Source organism: Dermacentor silvarum, chromosome 3 (assembly GCF_013339745.2).
Source record: "Dermacentor silvarum isolate Dsil-2018 chromosome 3, BIME_Dsil_1.4, whole genome shotgun sequence".
In the NCBI taxonomy this organism is placed as follows: domain Eukaryota; kingdom Metazoa; phylum Arthropoda; class Arachnida; order Ixodida; family Ixodidae; genus Dermacentor; species Dermacentor silvarum.
This window is the reverse complement of record NC_051156.1, coordinates 63,562,337-63,584,766: the sequence shown is the minus strand read 5'-3', so window position 1 is coordinate 63,584,766 and position 22,430 is coordinate 63,562,337. Positions and strand designations below refer to the sequence as shown.

The 22,430-nt window shown below is 49.5% G+C and overlaps 1 protein-coding gene across 1 annotated transcript in view; it reads right to left on the bottom strand.

Annotated features, from left to right (window-relative positions):
- Positions 1 to 255: 255 nt before the first annotated feature.
- The window catches only part of LOC119445462 (uncharacterized protein T19C3.4), a 31,674-nt gene continuing 9,499 nt past the window's right edge, over positions 256 to 22,430 (bottom strand). The window contains exons 2-3 of the mRNA XM_037709742.2: positions 16,413 to 16,811; positions 256 to 634 (exon numbers count right to left, since the gene is read on the bottom strand). Coding sequence (XP_037565670.1) covers positions 386 to 634; positions 16,413 to 16,811 — 648 coding nt within the window. The 3' untranslated portion in view covers positions 256 to 385. The remainder of the gene's footprint in view (positions 635 to 16,412; positions 16,812 to 22,430) is intronic.

The following is a 22,430-nucleotide window of genomic DNA, read 5'->3' as shown; positions in this document are numbered from 1 at the left end:
ACACGGGCGTTTTTGCATTTCTCATCGAAATGCGGCCGCCGCGGCCGAGATTCGAGTGCTCAGCAGCGCAACGCCTGAGCTGACTGAGCCACCACGGCGGGCTACAGGGCTCTAGCCGTATAAAACGCGGGTTTATCGTGAGCAGAAACGGTGAATTTCGGCAAATGAGAAAGGCTACCATCATCATCATTGACAGAAGCTGACCCCCCCCCCCCCCCCCCCCCTCAGAAAAAACCTGCATCCGCCCCTGAAGCAGACAACCAGTTCTAGAGGACCGCTTCCGGCCAGCTCTTCTGGCACATTTGTCACTTTAATTTTGCTGACCGAGACCGAGGGAGGGTGCCGCAAACCACGGGGCCCCGTCCGCTCGTCCCCAGAACGGCCACTAGGCGGCGTTGAGCTTGCGCTTCTTGACGTCGTCCTCGGCACGACGGTGAGCCTTGCGGCGTCCACCCTGGTCCCCGAGCGCCATCTCCGAGGGGTCCTCGAGGGACGAAGAACCCTCGATTGGGTCGAACAGGTTCAGCTTCAGGTCGGACGACAGGAGGTCGGCCGCGCTGTAGTTGTCGCGGATGTGGCTGAACAACGTCTGCATCACCGCCTGGGTCACGTAGCGGACGGTCGTCGCGCCCACCTGCGGGTCGGAGACACCAGAAGATCATAGCTGATGAGGGTGGGCTGTGAGTGCATGGCGTAACAAAATAACTGGTGCAGTTCCTGGGCCTGTTACGTTTGGCGTATTAGCCGAAGGGCGGAGTCATTGTGGCATCGACATCAAACGACATTATACTGAGTCAGTCTGGGCACTGAGATGCTAAATTCGGCACTCTTACACGAGAGCGCGTCTCTGTTCCGCCCCAGCGACTTGCCTATTACGTGACTGTGAAACAATCTTCGGAGGCACGTGTTATTCAAGATCTGGGCTAATTGACGATTTGCATAAGGTGCGTTCATGTCCTCCTCCCCCACCGGAGCGGCGGGAGTGGGGGATATCAAGGCACCCTAAATGGATGCATGGATGGATGAGGCTGAACCCTTTAAATAAGGCGGTGGCATACGCCACCTAGCCGCGACTATTAACATATTTTGTACTTTGTGGTGGGTGAAATTTCACCCCTGCCTTGATTTTAGCCACCAATCAGATAACCTCCGTTTGGTTATTTCTACCCGCTTAATGTCTATTTTGCCTCCACTGTCCCGAAACCTCAATGCATTGAAAAAAAATCAGCCGCGTTGCTTTGCACTGTAGGGTTAAGCCCTTTACAGAAAAGTATGAGGTGTTCAGCCGTTTCCTCTTCCTCTCCACACGCACCGCACAACGTGTCTATACCTTAGTACTTGACTCCGTACATCTTCGTCCGCAGTACTCCTGTCCTGGCCTCAAACAACAAAGAGCTTCCCCTAGAATTATCATAGATATTTTCTTTGGCAATTTCTTGCTTGAAAGTTCTGTATGTTCCCAGTGCTGATTTTGTCTTCATCCCTGTTTTCCACAGACCGCTCTCTGTTTCTTTAACCTTTTTCTTAACCGCTGTTTCCTGGTTTGCACCCCTCCTGCAGTCCAAATATTTGATTGACAGTTTTCTGGTCAGCTTCCTCCATTTTGTATCAACATTCCTCACGTACAAATAACTGAAAACTCTCCTTGCCCACCGCTTTTCTGCCATTTCCCTCAATCGCTCCTCAAATTCTATTTTGCTGCTGGCTTCCCTGCCCTCAAGTGACGTCCATCCCATGTCACCCTGTACCCCCTGATTTGGTGTATTTCCGTGTGCTCCCAAAGCAAGCCTACCTACCCCTCGCTGCTTAACTTCCAACCTTGCTCGAACCTCTGATCGCATGCACAGGACCGCGTTGCCGAAAGTCAAACTAGGGACCATCACCCCTTTCAAGATTTGCAAAATAGAGAGCGCCACCTGGCGTCTTCTAACCACGTACTCTCGTTCACAGACTGCATTTATCCCTCTAACTGTGCCCCCTCCCCTTCCGGGGAGGAAGCGCGCGCACAAAGGCTTTTCAAAGATTACTGCCGAAATTCCAGGTCCTCGTAGTCATAACCCACCCCCACAGACCACACCCCAACCTGCACTGGCAGAGTAGAGGCTTGTGCACAATTTACCGACGGTAAAGGAAAAGATGTTGAATGGGAACAAAAGTTCGTTCTGCTAGTCGGTGGTAGGGGTTTCGTGATTATAAATACGGTTGCTTGCGCATGCACAGCTAAATGTTTGCAGTATTTCTCAGTATTTTTATGCAATACTATTGTTGAGATCAACTTTGTCGACTTGAGCAATTTTAATGTATATTTATTCGTTATGAAATCAATGTGCCCACTCCTGCTATGGCTTCCGAAAGGCAGCCGGCAGTATCTGACAATATATATATATATATATATATATATATATATATATATATTAATTGCCAAGAAAGTGCATATGGTGCGTGCTTATTCAGCAAGCTGCCCAAGCCGACCGCATCCAAGGGGCTGCGTCATACTAACGCCAGTGAAGAATTCGTTGGGAAATTTGTGGGAGCGGATTTCCTTCTGGCGGCTTGTGTCGTTCATTCCTGCCTGTCATCGCGGGGACAGCGAGTACGGTGCACTCGCTTCCCCCTTTCTACGATCATCTCAGGGTTGGCGCGTGTGCTTGGCATGGAGCTTCTCCTCTGAGGCGGTGTTTTGCGACTGCTGCAGGCCATTGTATTGTCGTCATGTCATCGATGATGACATGACATGTTTCCTTAGCAAGTGATCTACGGAAGACGGAAGTTGTGTGCTCCTCCAGAATGTAGTGTGCTCCGAGAACGACGTAGCTACGTTCTACGAGTTAACAACATGTACTGCGCTCTATATCTGCCAGTATAAGAGCATGCCTGACTCTTTAAATAGGCTTGGCCTAATTCTGCCATGTTCTATTCCTCTAACAAGTCGACCTCGCCACTCATCACCACGTTAGCAACTCTCAAGAAAGTTCGGGGGACGGCGTGGGTCAGCTTAGCCTCCGTGTGCCGCTACGGTAGTGCATATGGGCCAGCTACCCGTTTCGAGACGCACCGGCGGCGTAAGCTATAGAGCGCGACCCTCTGTGAGACGCCTGATACCCGAGATCACGATAGACAGAATTTGCAGGGGGCAATGCACGATTGCGCCATAAGGCTCGGCCTGACGGTGCCGACGTGGACGCGGCCCGCCTCGGTCTGAGAAAACCGAGCTTCAGGACTCTAATAAAGTTTTGTGAATGAATGAATGAATGTACGCCCCCCACGAAAGTAGTCCTGCAAGAATGTATTACAGCGGAGCTGTTAGACCCTCGCTATAATTATCATTCCGTCGTCCGCAGCTTCGCCGAGCTGGAGGAGAGAGAGATGAGAGAGAGTGAAAGCAGAGTATAAAAATAGCATCGCGCAGCATAGCGGATGCGAGGTGGAGAGGAGTGAGGGTGCGACTGTTTTCACAACAAATCCGTGCAGGGGCGGAGCCTCGCCTCGATGATGTGCCCTCGCCTCGATGACGTATCACCATTTTCTTTTTACTGCGATAGCAATTATATGGACACTCCAAAGCAGATTTCTGCCGTCGGCGTCGCCGTCGTCGTCGCCATGAGGTTCCGTATGACGTCAATGGAGATGAAATCGCCGCGCGCAGAACGCTGTATGTGCGAGTGAAAGGGCGCGCGAGGGACGCGCGCTTTCACGGGGAGTGAACCCACGGCGGAGAACAAACGCGCGTTCTGCGCCGTGCTCCGGCCCTTAAGGGCTGCAGAAGTAGGCGTCTCTTTCAATCACCATATATGTAGAGCAAACCCGCCTTCTTCCGACGCGCGAAAGGCCGTGGGGGAAGGGGCGGGGAGGGAAGGGAGGCGACGTTTAGCTGCGACTCCAAGTGCCTATTTATATAAAAACGTTGTGAGGCGAGAAGGTGGTAAAGACTTCCGACGCTGCTCGACGAGTGTCCCGTTCTGATGTCAAAAACCTCCGAGCCGCCCCCAGAGGCTCCGGCAACAGTCACCAACGCCGCACGCGTTTTGTGCGAACACGGGCAAAACGCCGACGGCGTCGACAACAGTTCTGCGTGTTGCCGGTGCTGCTGCATGTCCAAGTTTATACAGCTGTTAAAGCTACTATCATTACTCCGTATGGCTCTCTACAAATTTGCTATCGCACTTGATGCTTCGCCTTTTTAGGTGAAACCTACATCACCTTTTTTTTCCTCTGTTTAGCGACGCGGTCTCAGTTCGGATCAGCTCATTCAACGTGAGCGAGAAGTTGGCGCGCGTATCATATTCGCGGCGTGCGTTGTTTTGTTTCGCTTGAGAAAGCGCGGAATGCAAGGAGGAGCGAGCCTCCTGACCGACAGAAGGTGATCGAAAAGTACCTCCAAGGGTTACATCATCATGAAGACGACTACTCCCATGGCTACCTGAAGTTAGACGATGAGCTTAAGTTTTTTTAGAGGTCCTTGGCTGCCGTCAACGAGATGTATGCTGTGCGGACATCAAGAGACCTGAACAAGCGGTCTAAATGTAAGGATGTAGCGACTGCTTTTTCGCTGTGCGCGTAGATTTATCATTGAAATATGCATTACTAATTTTAACCAGGGACTCAACCCGGCCGAACGACTTGTTTTCAGTTGCGGTTAGTGCGCAACACTAGACAATTGATTTATCTTGATTCGCCTTTTCGAGGATCGGGTTATCATTGTTCTGGTGACCGGTTCAGAGTGCCCCTGGCACCGATTTATTTCGGTTTGAGTGGAGTATTGTTCCTTGGTTACCGCGACATGACCCGATCCTCAGAAATTTTGATCAACGTAAAAATAACTGAACTGTTATTTTTGGTTTCAGTCATGATTAGAACCGCACATGCAAGCTAATTGTGACTTTAAGAATGACAAAGTCTGCCCCTGTGCTCTTTACATAAATGCTTCCGAGCTGCGCCTGAGCGTTTATTTTGTAAGCATCTGCGCATGTTTTTTTAACATTGAATTAAATACATTCATTGAACATTGAATTCAATTCAATTAATTGAAAATTGATTTTTTTAACATTGAGCTGTTCAATATCAGGCCTATGCCTTGTAGCAGGACCACGGATGGCACACACGGCCGTGTCACGACATGGAGTACAGCTATGGTGGCCCTTCTAGCCACCATAGTACAGCCCCACCGCAATTCGTGTCTCGTGTTGCGCGTGTTGCACGCGATTGCTTTTTCAATGTTAAAAAAAAACAAAAAAAAAACGTTGTCGCAGTTTCACCCGAAAGGCGAAGCATCACTTGCGATAGCAAATTTGTAGAGAGCTATACAGAATAAGGATAGTAGTTTTATCAGCTGTACAAACTTGGACATGCAGCAGCACCGGCAACACACAGAACTGTTGTCGACGCCGTCGGCGTTTTGCCCGCGTTCGCACAAAACGCGCGCGGCGTTGGTGACTGTTGCAGGAGCCTCTGGGGGCGGCTCGGAGGTTTTCCACGAGATCAGAACGGGACACTCGTCGAGCAGCGTCGGAAGTAATTACCACCTTCTCGCCGCCTCCCTCGCAGATGCTTACAACTCGCGCAGATGCTTACAAAACAAACGCTCAAGCGCAGCTTTCCTGCCGCGAGCGTGAGATGAAAGACGGCGATAGCGAAGAGAGCGCGAGCATGAAAGCGGAAAAGGAAGAGGGTATGGCGAAAGCGTGAGAAGAAAAGAGCAGTGCCACGCAAGACGGGCTCTGCGGCGACGATGACTACGAGATGCCGCCAGATGTAGCGAGCGCCAAACGAAGCGCTACATGAGCAGGTGTCTGAGGCGGCTACTGTGAATCGCTCCCACGCGTCACCAACGCGCTGCCTCTCGCGATCTCCCGATTAGCAAAGCAGTCGCACTACACTTCGCTTGGTTTGCAGCGTGCCGCACAAGACAGATTGTCCGCGCCAGCCAATATATGGCGAAATGAAAACACGTATAGAGCTGCGCTCAAATTTCGCATTAGGGAGTAAGTATCGTAATCGTCGGTGAATTTTTTTTTTCACCGTGAGGCTCAGAATTTGTCTTTCCTGTAACCATATATGCAACCCTGCTAACACCAAGCATGGGCCCGTAGACATTTGCGCTCTCTACAAGCAGAGTATGGAAATCTATGCCCAACTCGCTTTAAATCTACTAGTGCGTATATAGACTTGACAGTATACAGTGTGGTACCCGAGCACATGGGGGTTGGACCCTCCTGCGTGTAGCCGTGCGCGGCTTAGCCGTGTCTGCGGAAAGGGGGATCCTGGAGGTCGAGCCGATGCCGGGTGTTTGGACCTTTAAGGCCCCCCGGCAGAGGCAACACACCTCTTCGGCCTCTGCTTCACATAGACGGCACCTCCAGACTGACCCACCTGGAGGAAATCGGCAGTCGCCTTTTCCTGTCCCACTCTTCAATCTTTTGTCTTTCTCTCTTGCTTTTCTATCTTTCCTGTCTTCTAGTCACTTCTTCTCACTTCTGAATTTCTGGGCGGCAAGGGTTAACCTAGTGTACTTATCCAACCTTGGGTATTTCATATTAGGTTATAGCGGCGATGCATGGCTGGCGTCTGCAAGTATTCCAACCTTGTAGCGTCCCCTTGTTGGGCTCGGTGGTGGGTGGCTACCATCGCCGCCGAATTTTGCAATTTTATATGGCTAACGCTTTTCCCTCACTACCTGATCGCTCCCTGAAAAGGGGGCGCACTGATGAAATTTTCAATCTTTTTTTTGCAACCCAAAGAAATATTTCCTTAGTACCATGTAATACATAGTCAACACGATACTAAGACAGTCCGAATGATTTCACCCTTTGTTGTAGCAAAATCTCTCAAGGAAGCAATCGGCCCAGGCTATAAGGTAACAAAGATGGGAAGTGGCGACCTTCTTCTCGAAGTCCGCGACAAACTACAGTACGATAAACTTTCTAAACTTGTGGCATTTGGAGACATTCCTGTTTCAGTGGGCCCACACAGGTCGATGAACACAGTGCACGGTGTCGTCTCGGAAGATGACCTTCTTGAACTGAGTGAAAGTGAATTACTTGAAGGATGGCAAGACCAGAACGTAGTCAAGGTGCAGAGGATAACACTAAGGCGAGATGATAAGCAAATACCTACCAAGCATATTATCATTACTTTCGGAACTAGCGACCTACCAGAATCAATTGAAACCGGCTACTGCAAGCTACGTGTCAGACCATACATCCCGAATCCCCGCCGATGCTTCAAGTGTCAGCGTTTTGGGCATGGGTCGCAAAACTGCCGAGGGCGCGCTACTTGTGCTAAGTGTAGTTCAAATGAACACGCTTCTGACATTTGCACTTCAGCAACCCGTTGTGCCAACTGTGAAGGAGATCATCCCGTCTACTCGCGATCGTGCCCCTCGTGGAAGAAAGAGAAGCAAATTATAGAATTGAAAGTCAAACTAAACCTATCTTTCCCAGAGGCACGTAAGCGTTTCCATCTCCACAATCAGTCCAGTCCTTCATACACCGATGTGGCGCGCCGGGGGGCAGCACCACATCATCCGGCGGCCGCCCAAGTCACACGGAGTGTGACGGCGGTCACGTCACCAGCCCCCCCGGCTGGAGCAGCCAGCGCTGTTCCGCCCCCTGCCAAGGAGGGCCAGCAGACCCGCGGGCCTGCTGGACCCAGGGCCACTGCCCGTGCAGTAAGGCCCGAAACCCCCGCGAATGTCCCCGCTGAGCGGGCACTATCCACCGCCTCAGACGAGGTGATGGATACAAGCAAACCACCGGCGTCTCAGACGCCCAAAGAACCGCGCAGCTCCCTCGAGCGCGTCGGGAAGAAAGGCAAAACCCCCATCACGGGGCCTGGAAAGGTCCCGTGAAGTAACTTCTATTTCTCTTTGCACACATCACTAACTTCTCTTCCAATATGGATACCCAAGTGTTACAATGGAACGTGAGAGGACTTCTACGTAATCTTGATGATGTAAAAGAACTCCTCCGCAAATTCAATCCAAAGGTGATGTGTGTACAAGAAACACACTTAAAATTAACACAGACAAACTTTCTAAGGCAATATGTCACTTTCCGCAAAGACCGCGACGACGCTCTCGCCTCATCGGGGGGTGTAGCCGTAATGGTCAATAAGGGCGTTGCATGTCAGCAATTAAGCCTCCGAACGTCCCTTGAGGCAGTTGCTGTCCGAGCATTGTTGTTTGGTAAGCTAGTCACCATTAGCTCTGTCTACACCCCCCCCCCCTTCCTATCAGCTTTCCAAAACGCAGTTTCAGAGCTTCATCGATGAACTTCCTCCACCATACATAGTCGTAGGTGATCTTAATGCCCATAGCCCCCTGTGGGGCGACTCTCGTTGCGATGCGCGAGGGCGCCTTATAGAAAATTTTCTGTTTTCTTCAGGTGAATGTTTATTGAACAAGAAAGAACCTACATACTACAGCATTACACACAACACATACTCGTCCATAGACTTAAGCATAGTGTCGAGCACACAAATGCCATACCTGGAGTGGTCGGTCGTCAAGAACCCCTAAGAAGCGACCACTTCCCAATTATGTTAAAACTCAACGAAACAAGATGGATGCTTGCCACGATCACCTCGATGGAGCGTAGACTCGGCCAACTGGGAACTGTTCCGAGAGCTGACACACCTAGGCCGTCATGACATTGTTGCTCTTAACGTAGACGACGCCGTAACATATCTAACAGGATTTATTATTGATGCTGCTACAAAATGTATTACACAAACTAACGGACTGACTAAGAAGCGCCGCATTCCTTGGTGGAACGAAGAATGTCGTAAAGCGCGCAAAAATCAAAACAAAGCATGGGGATTGCTTCGCGATTCTCCTACTGCCGAAAACCTTATTAATTTTAAACAGGTTAAATCGCAAGGCAGAAGGACACGTAGACGTGCAAAGAGAGAGAGTTGGGAGAGGTGCATTTCTGGTATAAACTCTTACACAGATGAGGCAAAAGTATGGAATAGGGTTAATAAATTAAAGGGCCGTGAGACGAACCCGCCGCCCTTAGTGAATATCCAAGGAGACTGCCTGGAGGATCAGGCAGATTGTCTGGGCGAATACTTTCAATATGTCTCCAGTGCATCTCATTACACACAAACATTCCTTAGGTTCAAAGAGCGTGCAGAGCGACAGCCCGTTGACCGGGAATGTGCTCGAAATGAAGATTACAGCCGCCCGTTTAGTTTAGCTGAATTTAAAACTGCTCTCGCTTGTTGCAACACCTCAGCACCAGGTGCTGACCGTATCATGTATGAAATGATCAAGCACCTACACACTGAAACACAAAAGACCCTCCTCTCTCTTTTTAATGTCATGTGGGCCGCTGGTTACATTCCATCTTCTTGGACAGAAGCTATAGTAATCCCCGTACTTAAACAGGGCAAGGACCCGTCCTTGCCCAGTAGCTACAGACCCATTGCTTTGACAAGCTGTCTGTGCAAGCTCTTCGAAAAGATGATTAACCGGCGTCTAATTTGTGTCCTAGAAAGCAACGGCATACTAGATCCTTACCAATGTGGCTTCCGAGAAGGTAGATCGACTACAGACCACCTTGTCCGCATGGAGACAATCATAAGGGATGCCTTTATACACAAACAGTTTTTTCTCTCCGTATTTCTTGACTTAGAGAAAGCGTATGACACCACATGGCGCTTCGGTATCATTCGAGACCTTTCCACTATGGGCGTCCACGGAAACATGTTGAGTACTATCGAAAGCTACCTCTCTAACCGTACCTTTCGTGTAAGGGTGGGCCAGGCCTTGTCTAGGTCTTTCACCCAGGAAACTGGTGTCCCGCAAGGCGGTGTGCTTAGCTGTACACTGTTTATTGTGAAAATGAATTCTCTACGCACGGCTATTCCACTAACGATGTTCTACTCTGTATATGTAGATGATGTCCAGATTGTTTTAAATCGTGCAACTTTGCTGTCTGCGAACGACATGTCCAGCATGGCTTAAATAAAGTGGCTAAATGGGCTGATGAAAACGGTTTTAGGTTGAGCCCACAGAAAAGCACATGCGTCCTTTTCACTAATAAGAGAGGAATAGTACCAGACCCTGCTATTGAGCTGTCTGGTACCACATTACCTGTAAGCAAAGAGCACAAGTTTCTAGGCATCATATTGGACTCAAAACTCACATTCGTTCCGCACATCAAATACTTGAAGGCTAAGTGCCTGAAAACAATGAACTTATTGAAGCTGCTGTCGCGTACAACATGGGGCAGTGACAGGAAATGCATTTTGAACTTGTACAGGTGCCTTGTCGGCTCACGACTTGACTACGGGGCGATAGTTTACCAGTCTGCTGCACCCAGCGCTTTAAAAATGTTGGATCCTGTTCACCATTTAGGAATCCGCCTCGCGACTGGGGCCTTCAGGACAAGCCCCATACAAAGCCTTTATGTGGAAGCAAACGTGTGGTCGCTCCACCTTCAGAGGACTTATGCCAGCTTTACATATTTCCTTAAAATAAATTCAAACCGTACACATCCTACCTATTTTACCATAAACGATACCACATCTGCCACACTATTTAATAATCGACCAACAGCGAAGCAGCCCTTCTCGCTACGCGTGAGAAAGCTCAGTGAAGAAATGGGTGCTTCACTACTTGAACATTGCCTAATGCCTCCAGCGAAGCTGCTACCGCCGTGGCAGTGGCAGCTGGTTGAATGTGACACATCGTTTATTGAAGTCACAAAACACGCGCCAGATGCACACATTCAAATGCACTTTTTAGAACTAAAGTCAAAATACTCTTGCCCTGAATTTTACACAGACGCATCAAAGTCACATGCTGGCGTTTCCTATGCGGCAGTCGGTCCGTCCTTCTCGGAATCCGATGTACTTTATCCCCACACAAGCATCTTTACGGCAGAGGCCTATGCAGTACTATCGGCGGTGAAACACATTGATAGATTGAAACTCCAAAAGGCTGTAATATTTACCGACTCTTTAAGCGTTGTTAAAGCGTTAATGATGCCGCAAAAACATAAACACCCTGTAATTATCAACCTCTACTCACTGATCTGCTCTGTTTATGCGTCTAAACAACAAATCATAATATGCTAGGGTGCCTGGGCATAGAGACATCGAGGGTAATGTTCTTGCTGACCAAATGGCCACATCAATAACATCGCACGCTATTAATCCTACCGCTGCTGTCCCTGTAACAGATTTGAAACCTTTCTTGCGGAAGAAACTGCGAAGCCACTGGCAACGCTTGTGGGATGCGCAAACAAATAGTAAGCTTCACTTGATTAAGCCACAGTTAGGTTTCTGGCCCTCTGCATCAAAAACACGGCGAACTGATGTCCTATTCTGTCGCCTCAGAATAGGACACACATATGGTACCCACAATTTTCTATTGAATGGTAATGATCCTCCAACCTGTGGTAGATGTGGCGAGAGGCTCACCGTTCTTCACGTCCTCCTGGAGTGTAGGGAAGCCGAGAGAGAGAGGAAGAAACATTTTCCTCTGGCATACCGCTGTTCTATCCTTCTTCATCCCGCTATGTTTCTTGGCAAAGAACCGCTTTTCATTACCAAAGCAGTCCTCGCTTTTTTGAATGATGTTGTCTTGCATGTTATCAGCCCAAGAAATAAATAGCGCATCCATTCTCAGGAGGATGCCACTGTGATAATAGCTCAGTATAGCACATGCCTCCAGGCCCTTACATCTCAAGGGCTCTGTTAAGGCATTAGTGTTTTTGAAACTTTTAGCCTCTGACATATTTTAGTATATCATCAATCTTTCACAATGCATCCCTCGTATCCATAGCACACTTCATTAGTCATTGCCATATTCTTAGTACCTATAGATTTTACGCATTTTACAGCGACTATTTTAGGCCTCTTTACAGCCATGCCGCATCTGTTTTATCCACACCTTCTAATTCACCATTCATGTACCACTGACAAGTCATTATCATCGCCTTGGCGCTCTTTGGCCACATCTGGCCCTTGCGCCAAAAAACTCCAACAATCATCATCATCAGTATACAGTGTGGAAAACGGTGCTGCATGAGCAATCACAAAAATCTTCGACGGCTGCGTTTACTGCGGATGTCGCGGATGTGAATATAACATTAGTTGTACGCGGCTTGAGCAACTTCACCTGTCATATCCTAATGTAGTGCTACTCGCTTAATTATATATTTACGTGGGAGAGAGATCAAACATACTAGAAGAGATGATATTACGATGTTGTCAGCGAACATGCTCTGTTTGTCCCTACGAGCATAAATACCGCGCGCCACCGCCAAGAGGGTACAGCACCGAAGGCTGAGCAGCTGATCCATCCTCAACCGTAGGACGGCTTTCCAACAATTAAACGGTACTCCATCTGCAAGGCAAGAGTTCCGCGTGGCCGCACCGCCTGGCGAGTGTGTTATATTGCGCCTGACGTCATGCTATGCCTAATAGTCGTTTCTTCCTTCGTGAGAACGCTTATACGTGACTGGTGTGACCGTGACGTCGGCTTTTAGATGCTCTGTCATTGGGTGCAAGAAAACTCACTGCGATCTGACGCATGGTGCCATCGTGGTAGTCAAAGAGCGTCTTCTCAACAGCCAAGAAAAGAATAACGGAGAGAATATGCTGCAGTGAAGTATAGCAGTTCCACACCACGGCGAGAGCTTGCGTCCGGGTAGGGAATGAAGATGAAAGACGAGGACAATTAGGACGCGGCCCAAAACTTGATCGCTTCAGGCGCCAATCGTTCGTCTGGGCGTTAGCGTTAGACTGCGCGTGTCCTCACAGCTCTCCTTTCGCCAGTTAAAGTATAGGTAGTCTCTATACTGCCATGTACACCTTCTAAATAAATATTCGTTCTAAGTACCGCTAAAATCCGCAAGGTGCATGCAGGGGCGGATCCAGGTTTTTTTTGAGGGGGGGGGGGGGGTCAGCTTCTGTCAATGATGATGATGATGATAGTAGCCTTTCTTATTTATCGAAATTCACCGTTTCTGCTCACGATAAACCCGCGTTTTATACGTCTAGAGCAACACCTGTAGCCCACAATGGTGGCTCAGTCAGCTCAGGCGTTGCGCTGCTGAGCCCGAGATCGCGGGATCGAATCGCGGCCGCGGCGGCCGCATTTCGATGGAGGTTGAAATCGTGTGCTTGCGTTGTAGGGCACGTTAAAGAACCCTAGGTGGTCAAAATTAATCCGGAGCCTTCCACTACGGCCTGCCTCATAATCAGAACTGGTTTTGGCACGTAAAACCCCAGAAAGAGGAAAAAGACCTGTAGCGAAGCCAGATATCGGTTTCTCCGAGCTTATAGGAAAAGGACGTTACCCAATACAGCCATGTGCTTGGCGGCTGTGCCTGAAATACAGGGTGTTCAAAACTAAGCTTTATGCTTTTCTTAAAATGAGGCACTGCGAGGCACGCGAAGTCCACCTGTGCAGATAAGTTATGTAGCCAGAGGGGTCACAAAGTGAGATGATAATAGTAGCTGTGAACAGTCCAATTAACTAAAATTGAACAATCATTTTTTGTCGACTGCAGTAAGTGGGTATGTTTGTATTGAAAACTTACGAGGCAGTCGTGTTTCTTGCGAGGCAGTCGTGTTTCTTACTGCAGTCAATAAAAAAGTTAATTATTCAATTTTAGTCAATTCGGCTGCTGACAACGATAATTATCACCTTACTTTGTGTCCCCCTGGCCACATAACTTATTTGCGCAGGTGCTCTTCACGTGCCTCGCATGTGCCTAACTTTAAGAAAACCATAATGCTTAATTTTGAACACCTGGTATATCTAGCCTGTATTGCTTCTTAAAATAAAATTTGGGATGATCTGTTGCAGGTTCGTTATAAATGCGTAAGCACGGGCCCGTCTTTGGAGTTCTGTTGGGACACATTGATTTCCTTAAGGAGATTCTTTGTGTTCGGCTGAGACACCTTCGTTTGCTTTGGAGCTCCAACGCAGCAACTACTACGCTTGTTGTTTACGATATGCGAACCACCGCGTATGAAGACTCACGACGCCACCTACAAGAAGAACGATGTGTTCTAGTAGCCGAGAGCGCGAGCCAGCATCTTCATGTTTTGTTTCCCGCGCGACGCCATCCTAGGCCCGCGCGCTGGCGTTGACCGCTCACGTCACGCTCCCCCACTTTCGCAGCCGCTGCTCGAGACTTCGCCCTGCTCCGCGAGAACGCCCACTCGGATAAACGGATCCAGCGGCTTTGACCCTACTATGCCTAATGTACGGCAATAAAACTGCGAAGTTACAATGAAAAACTTGTAGCGTACGAACGGTACTGTGCTCGTACGGGATATTGTCAACGTGTAACTGTGATCACATTAATGAGTGCTACAGTTAAAAAAGTTGCCCATGCGTAGTTCTTAGTTTAGCTGTTAGTTGTTATTTATACAGGGTTTGTCCGAAAAGTAATGTCAGTGAGGCGATTAAAAAGAAATTATTGATCAGATCGGTACAACACAATAAAATGTTTCAAAATAGAACCAATGCTCCTCCTGCTTCGTTACATTGGTTCTAGCGAGATTTCCAACCATCGAAGGCGTCACGGTAGGCCTCCTCAGGAATGTCCTTTAGAGCCTTGGTGCAAGCCTCTTCGACTTTGCCAACTGTCACGAAATGATGTCCTTTCATGGGAATTTTCAAGTGCAAAAAGAAGAAGCCTGGGAGAGCCACGTCGGGACTGTAGGGCGGCTGGGGAACTGTTGACATCTTTCAATCGGCCAGGAAGCCGGTCACGAGGAAGGCGGTGCAGGCTGCATGGTGCGTTGTCATGGTGAAGTTTCCAATCGCCCCCGATATCAGGCCGGGTGCGATGAATCCTTCGTTTGAGTCGCTTGAGCACTTTCACGTAGAATTTGGCGTTCACGGTTGTGCCATGGGGTACAAACTCATGGTGGACAAGACCCCTGATGTCAAAGAACACAATCAGCACGGTCTTGAACTTTGACTTGCTAATTCTGGCCTTCTTGGGGCGAGGGGACGCCAAGCTGTGCCACTTGGCACTTTGCCTTTTTGTTTCGGGGTCGTATTCAAACACCAAAGTCTTGTCACCTGTGATGACATTGTCCAAAACGTGGGGGTCACTTTCGCACAAGTCCCAAACCTCCTGTCATGTTTCAACTCGGCTTGATTGTTGGTCGCCCATTAATATTTTGCGCAAGATCTTCGCGCACACTTTTCGCATTTGAAAATTATTCGTCAAAATCTCGTGAACGGTGCTTTTTGGAATGTTTACTGTCTGTGCCACTAAACGGACACTCAAACGAGGGTCTGAGTACAAAAGACCTCTCGCGCGCGTCACATTTTCGTCGCTGATGGTCGTTGATGGCGGTACAGCGTGGGCTTCATCGCTGACCTCTTCACAACTTTCTAAAAAGGCGTTGTGCCCCCGGTAAACTTGACGTTCTGACAAACAATTATCACCAAAAGCTGTCTTTATCATTGGAAAAGTTTCCACTGCAGACTTGCCGAGTTTCACACACAACTCGATGGCAATCCTTTGTTCCAATGAGCGCTGCATTAGGGCTTGCACGGTAAATAAAAATGAGTTGACGAAAAACCTTGTCCTTACTCTCCAGATTGTTGCAGACGACTGAGCGACCATGCGTGCGTATGCTAACTTCCCCTTCCACCAATCCCAACTGGTCTTAGCGCGCTGCGACGTTTAGTCGCTTCACAATATAATCACTGACATTTCTTTTCGGACAAACACTGTATATGAACACTTCAGCAAGTGATCTCTTTCATTAAGCAGGTTGGTCGCGGAACCGATGACAGCCAATGAGGCAACCGATGACACCCCAAGGGGCAACTAAGTTGATCAGGCGCGAAGGCGCTCGCGCGGACATCGGCGTGCTTGGCAACCTCGTTCATTCGACGCCACCGACGGGACGAGTAAGGCACCGCCGGCGCCAGGAGGTCCAAGGTGTTCATGAGAAAAAATAACTACGGCAACTTCGCGACACCACACTCCGACGGAATACAACTAAGCTTGTGAGCAAGCTACGTGGCTGATATCAGTGGTACTCGCGAAAAATGCTTTTCAAGAATGCCGGTGGCCATATTTTCTGCGACAGGGCCATCCCCCTGTCAGCGAGGGGGCGATGCAGAAATCTGAGGGGGGGGGGGGGGGTCAGGACATCCGGACATCCCCCCTGGATCCGCGCCTGGGTGCATGTTTTATCTTATACGCCTACACTGTATACCTACATCCACTTACTTATTCCCTCTGCAGAGGCATGCGCGCCGACAGACATGACCGTGCATTGAACCACCCGCCCCACCACAACTCTTGAGGCTAAGCTTGATCCGCCCCTGCTTACATGTGCATCTCACACGTGTTCATTCCGTGTTGCTCGTCTATACGCAAAGGTGGCGTAACAAGGCTGTCCACGAGCGGGCGGCCGAACAGCACCTGCGAGGCCTTGGTGTGTAGCTGTCCGAGGTGGGAGTCGATGTTGTCCTCGCGCCGGGTGAACTCGGGCAGCACCAGCTTGCGGAACACGAGGCTGGCGCCGCGCGTGGTGCCCGACTGGAGCCAGAAGACGAACGCGATCTTGAGCTCCGCGTAGAGCGGCAGGCAGCAGCCGAACACCAGGTCGGCCAGGGGCTCGACGCACAGGAAGACGGCGAACACCACCCAGTACATCATCCAGCGCACGTAGTCGCGCGGGCTGCGTGCGCGCACCGCCTTGCACGACAGGTAGGCCGGGTGCAGGGCGCCCACCGCCAGCAGCATGAGCCGGCTGAAGGTGCGCGACATCACGCACATCACGAACAGCATCAGCCACAGCAGCGGGCCCGCGTGCCGAGCCTGCACATTGGTGAAGCGCCCGGAGGGGGTATACGCTATACTACGCGTGCCACTCCGCGCTGGAAAATTCGGCCAAATCCACCTTTTTTGGCGTAGTGCATGGCTATAGCGTGGCGCTGCTAAGCCCAAGGTCGCGGGGTTGATTTCCTGCCGCAGTGGCTACATTTTGATGGAGGCGAAATGCGGAAACGCTCTGTACCGTGCATTTGATTAATCCGAAGTCCCGCATTACGGCTTGCCTCCTAATCAGAATATAGTTCTGGAACGTAAAACCTGAATTTATTCGTAAGGAAAATTATTTCTTTGTGGATTACCCCCGCTTTTGGTCATCAGATATGTGTCTAGCCTCTCTCTTACGTGGGCCGTTAAGTGCTACCGAGTATACGTGTATGTGCCCCTGGGGCCATTTGTCGCCATGATGTTCCATATATATTGCGAGACATCGTTTAGGCGGTCACTCTCTTCTTTATTCTCTCAAGGGAGAGCCCCACCACCAGACCAAGAATGGTGATGATGAGTATGTACAGATTGAGAATATGAAGTGTATGAATAATGCTCACAATATACAGGATGTTTCATTTTAGCTGCACCAAATCTTTAAAAATAGCCTGTGGCAGATAGCACAATTATAATCCTTGATCTAAACTACGCGATGAGGCGGCCATTACTTCCACGAGAAATCAAAACGCCTAATTGAGTAATTAGCATAATTACGCTAATTCACTTCTTAATTAATTATTTTACGGCACATCTTTCAATCTACGAATTATAGCCGCTGAGTTCGCAAGGCGTATCCACTTGGAACGAATTCTCAGGACTGAACCAATTCGGGATAATAACTTTCAAAGTGTCCGACGAAATGCATGGGCGTTCCAGTTAACTTTGTGCTTCAATGCACAAAACAGCGTTTTCCTCAAAAAGTTAACTGGAACGCCCATACATTTCGTCGGACACGTTAAACATTAATATCTCGAAACTGGTTTAGTCCTGAGAATTCGTTCCAAGTGGATACGCCTTGCGAACTCAGCGGCTATAATTCGTAGATTGAAAGATGTGCCGTAAAATCATTAATTAAAAAGTTAACTAGCGTAAATATGCTAATTACTCAATTAGGCGTTTTGATTTCTCGTGGAAGTAATGGCCGCCTCATCGAGTAGTTTAGATGAAGGATTATAATTGTGCTATCTGCCACAGGCAATTTTTAAAATTTTGGTGCAGCTAAAATGAAACACCCTATATATATATATATATATATATATATATATATATATATATATATATATATTGTCATATCATAAGAAGCCAACAAACAATGACACCAAGGACAGCATAGCGGAAATTACGTGCAATTCTTCATGTAATTAAAGAAATGATAAGTAAAGGGAAATGAAAGTCGATGAAAAAAGACGAAATTTCACCCGAAAGGTGAAGCATCGATTGCGATAGCAAATTAGTAACCAGCCATACCAAGTAAAGATAATAGCTTTATCGGCCGTATAAACTAGTAAACATTCGCTTACTAACTAAATTAACAAGCATGGTGTCAGCGCGCACACGCAGACGTGAACACATCACACTCGATGACCGCGGACGTTCGCCGTCAAAACGCTGGCGTGAGGAAGTGCGGCAGCAGCAGCGAGCGAAGTCTTCGGGCTGTCTATCGCTTCAACGCGAACTGAGCGGCGAGAACACAGAGCCACACAGAACTACGAGCCGTCGGCCCACCTAGGCTGTGCCCCGAAAGCAGATGGCTTTTTATGTGGTCCGCGCCCGCGCGACCACATAAGCAGTTGCTGGCGATGTACAGCGCCCCCGCCCCGCCCTCTCTGCCCTCCCCCCAGTACCATACGCGTGACGGTAGACGGCGCGCTTCTTGCCCACTTTCCTCCATTGCGCGCGCGAGATTGAGCCGCGGTCGTCGACTCACCCTCGCACGCTTCCAGTCGCACAAACAGCATATGGCGCTCGGCGAAGGTGTTATCGCCCTTGTACTTTATACGGAACATCACGGCGACGGCAAAAATTTGCCTCGAGTATCCATATAATTGCTATCGCAATAAAAACAACTGGCCGCAGATGGGATACGAACCCACGTCTTCGCATTACGCATGCAATGCTTTTACATATTGAGCTACCGCGACGCCGTTATCCCATCCACTTTCTGAGGTATTTCCATCACGGCCGCTCGATTAAACGCACGAGGTGCGGCCTGCCACGTCGCCCGAAACCGGTGCGAGGCGCCTAGTTCTCTGCGCCACCGCAGCGGCGCCACTACTCCGGGACAGGTAGGGTGCCGCGGCGCTGGCATCGAGGCACCCTAGGGACAGGCGCACGGATGGGAGCGTTGCTTTGGCGCCGTCCGCATGCTTCGCACAGCGGCCGCGCTTCGCGTTTACATTTTATTGACGCGAGAGTTGTTTTGTTTCCAAAATATAAAATAAAATATCAACGCTGCCTGTAAGGATATCAATATACCCAGGATTCGGTATTGGGCCGCTAATAGGCTCACATAGGCCAGGACGGCGCACTTATGCCGCTGGTTTCGAGCCTTATGACCATCGTTCAAGATAACTGGCGAGTTCTTTATTGAGAGGCAGTACTGCTGATACAGTGGACGCTTTTGTTGAGTGTGCTTATTTACTTGCCTCGCTGGACGTGCTTGTTTGCTGGTTAAAAAAAAAGTTGTCGCAGTTTCACCCGAAAGGCGAGCATCAATTGCGATAGCAAATTTGTAGAGAGCTATACGGAGTAATGATAGTAGCTTTATCAGCTGTATAAACTTGGACATGCAGCAGCACCGGCAACACGCAGAACTGTTGTCGACGCCGTCGGCGTTTTGCCCGTGTTCGCACAAAACGCGTGCGGCGTTGGTGACTGTTGCTGGAGCCTCTGGGGGCGGCTCGGAGGTTTTCGACGACATCAGAACGGGACACTCGTCGATGATAGCGCCAACCTTTCCCTTTTCCCTCAAGAACCACTTATCATCATCACTCGTCGAGCAGCGTCGGAAGTCTTTACCACCTTCTCGCCTTACAACGTTTTTATATAAATAGGCACTTGGAGCCGCAGCTAAACATCGCCTCCCTTCCCTCCCCGCCCCTTCCCCCACGGCCTTTCGCGCGTCGGAAGAAGGCGGGTTTGCTTTACATATATGGTGATTGTAAAGGAGGAAAGAGACGCCTACTTCTGCAGCCCTTAAGGGAGCACGGCGCAGAACGCGCGTTTGTTCTCCGCCGTGGGTTCACTCCGCGTGAACCCTTTCACTCGCACATATACAGCGTTCGGCGCGCGGCGACGATTTCATCTCCATTGACGTCATACGGAACATCACGGCGACGGCGACGGCAGAAATCTGCTTTGGAGTGTCCATATAACTGCTATCGCAATAAATGAAAAACGTTAAATGAAACTTCTTACAAATGCGTGCATTATTGACATAGGTATAACTATTTCATGCAATATTTCTTTAGTTTCACCTTTCTAGAAAAATGGGGTAGGTAGCAATTTATAACGGATTGTACATTCAGCCACATTGCCGGCGTGTGGCATATTTATGTAAAGACGATGCAGTGAAAAAAAAAGTTTTTCAGCGTGAATACAGCAATTGCAATGGTAAAAAGAAAAAAAAAAAGATCGAGGGAGGCTGTGCCAAATGTTATTTTCTTTATTTACACGAAGTGAAGCCACGGGAAAATGCCTCGTTCAAGAGCTTTAAAATAGTACTACCTTCCGTGACTTGTAGGGGAGTTTTAACCGCTCCACACTTGCATTCAGGTCCCCGGTCCAGTTCGCCAGTAGCGGCTGTAACAATTTGCTTAGAAACACCTTACACAGTTCCTCGGTCTGGCCGTCAGTGAAGTGAAGCGAACACACCAATTAAAAACGTGTCCCTCGGCTCCTAAATATTGCTTCCTTTGCCACTTGTCCCCGTCGAGAAATGTTTTACAGCCGTGCTTTATGGCGTTCTACGTCGCTCGGAAACTCAGTATAGCGGATTAATGGTTCTTTTCTTGCGTAATAGTAGCACGCAACAGTTGCGCGGGATTGTGCCACATGCAACACGACAAGGACCTCGACACATTTATACTACCACGTGTGCGGACAAAAGGGAAGCAAGCGAGACGCGAAATCTCTCCCGCGACGCCTTCCCGGAGGGAGAGCAGTCCCGCAGCAGTAGCGCCACCCTTTAAAAAGTGGCGGCAAATGTCAACTTTCGCTTCACAGCTCCGCCCATGCTTCGCCGCGCGATGTGGCAGGCCGCACCTCGTGCGTTTCATCGAGCGGCCCTGTTTCCATTTATCTACTAGAACTAACCCAACCCTGGGAGTGTTAGCCAGCGCTACCACTCACGGCCTTGTTGGCGGATATAGAACATCATTTCTGCCGCGGGCATCACGTCACGTCTACGTTAACTTTTTGGGGGTGAAGGCAATAAGCACACATGCTGCCTGAAGGCATTAAAGCTGCCGCATTCGAGACCCTCGCTATGTAATGACCGAAAAGAAAGGAAACCGAGGGGCCCGATGTTTAGTAGACATATCGGGCATTAGTCCCGAATCCGGCGTAGTCTCGAATACCGTCCGGAATTAGCCCGGTCGCGCACCACGCGCGGCGCAGTGACGCGGTTAAGCTGCGTCGGCGAGAAGTGGACGCTGTGCAGTCATGTGTCATGGAGCCGTCATCGTGACAGACGGCGTTCGGAGCACTTTGACGCGGCCGGCGCGAGAGCTGCTCGAGCGCATCGCGCACTAGCTTGGCTGGCCGCATGCTGGCCTACACTCTAGATCAACGCTTCGAATCACTGAAGTTTAGCGAGTTTGCGCCTTCACCCATAGAGTTTCATACAATTATGAGTTCTGGCGCTACTGTCTACGGGAGCTGCAATGGGGAGAGGTTCTTTGCACTCCCTAACTGCTCTCTGGGCGCTGTTATCCTATTTGAAACGGCAGAACTTGTCTTTTTTTTTTTTTCGCGCTTACTTCTTTTGCTTTTTATTCTTATTTTCTTTAGTACGCATGGACGGGGTTAGGTTAGGTTATTCCTACCGCCGCGGCGCACAAACCTGTTTCGAGCTGCGGCGGCGCACTAGCCACTGGAGCAGCGAGGTTCGGGCAAGTTGGAATTTCATCGCGGTGGCAGCGCGGCAGCACTGCTTCCGAACCAATGACGGCCCGCCTCGCCACGTGACCAGTGGAGGACTAGTGCGGGAAAGCCTGCGCATAGGACGATATTCGCAGCGGTGGTACCGTAGCGGTGGAAAATGCGCGGTGGCAATGCATGCGAAACGAAACCTCGCGAAAAGCTTCGCGGCGCCACGCCGCTACAGTGTCTAGGCACTGTAACGCCGCTTTTGTTCGCTCCATTCGCTCAATCGCTTATGTGGAACAGGCTTAGGCGGCCTCCCTTCCGCCCCAGACCGCGCGCCTCCGTCGCGGCGGCGCAGATCGTTAGTGAACAAAATTGAATTTCTCAAAGTAAGACATCCATCAGAAAAATTGTAAAGTACGACTTCATACAGCCTACAGATATGATAGCGTCGGACTCTATTTGAATGTACGAGAAAACTTAATTCTGTTACGAGGAAACTCAAACTCTCCGTCATCTGTGTTCCCCTTTCCC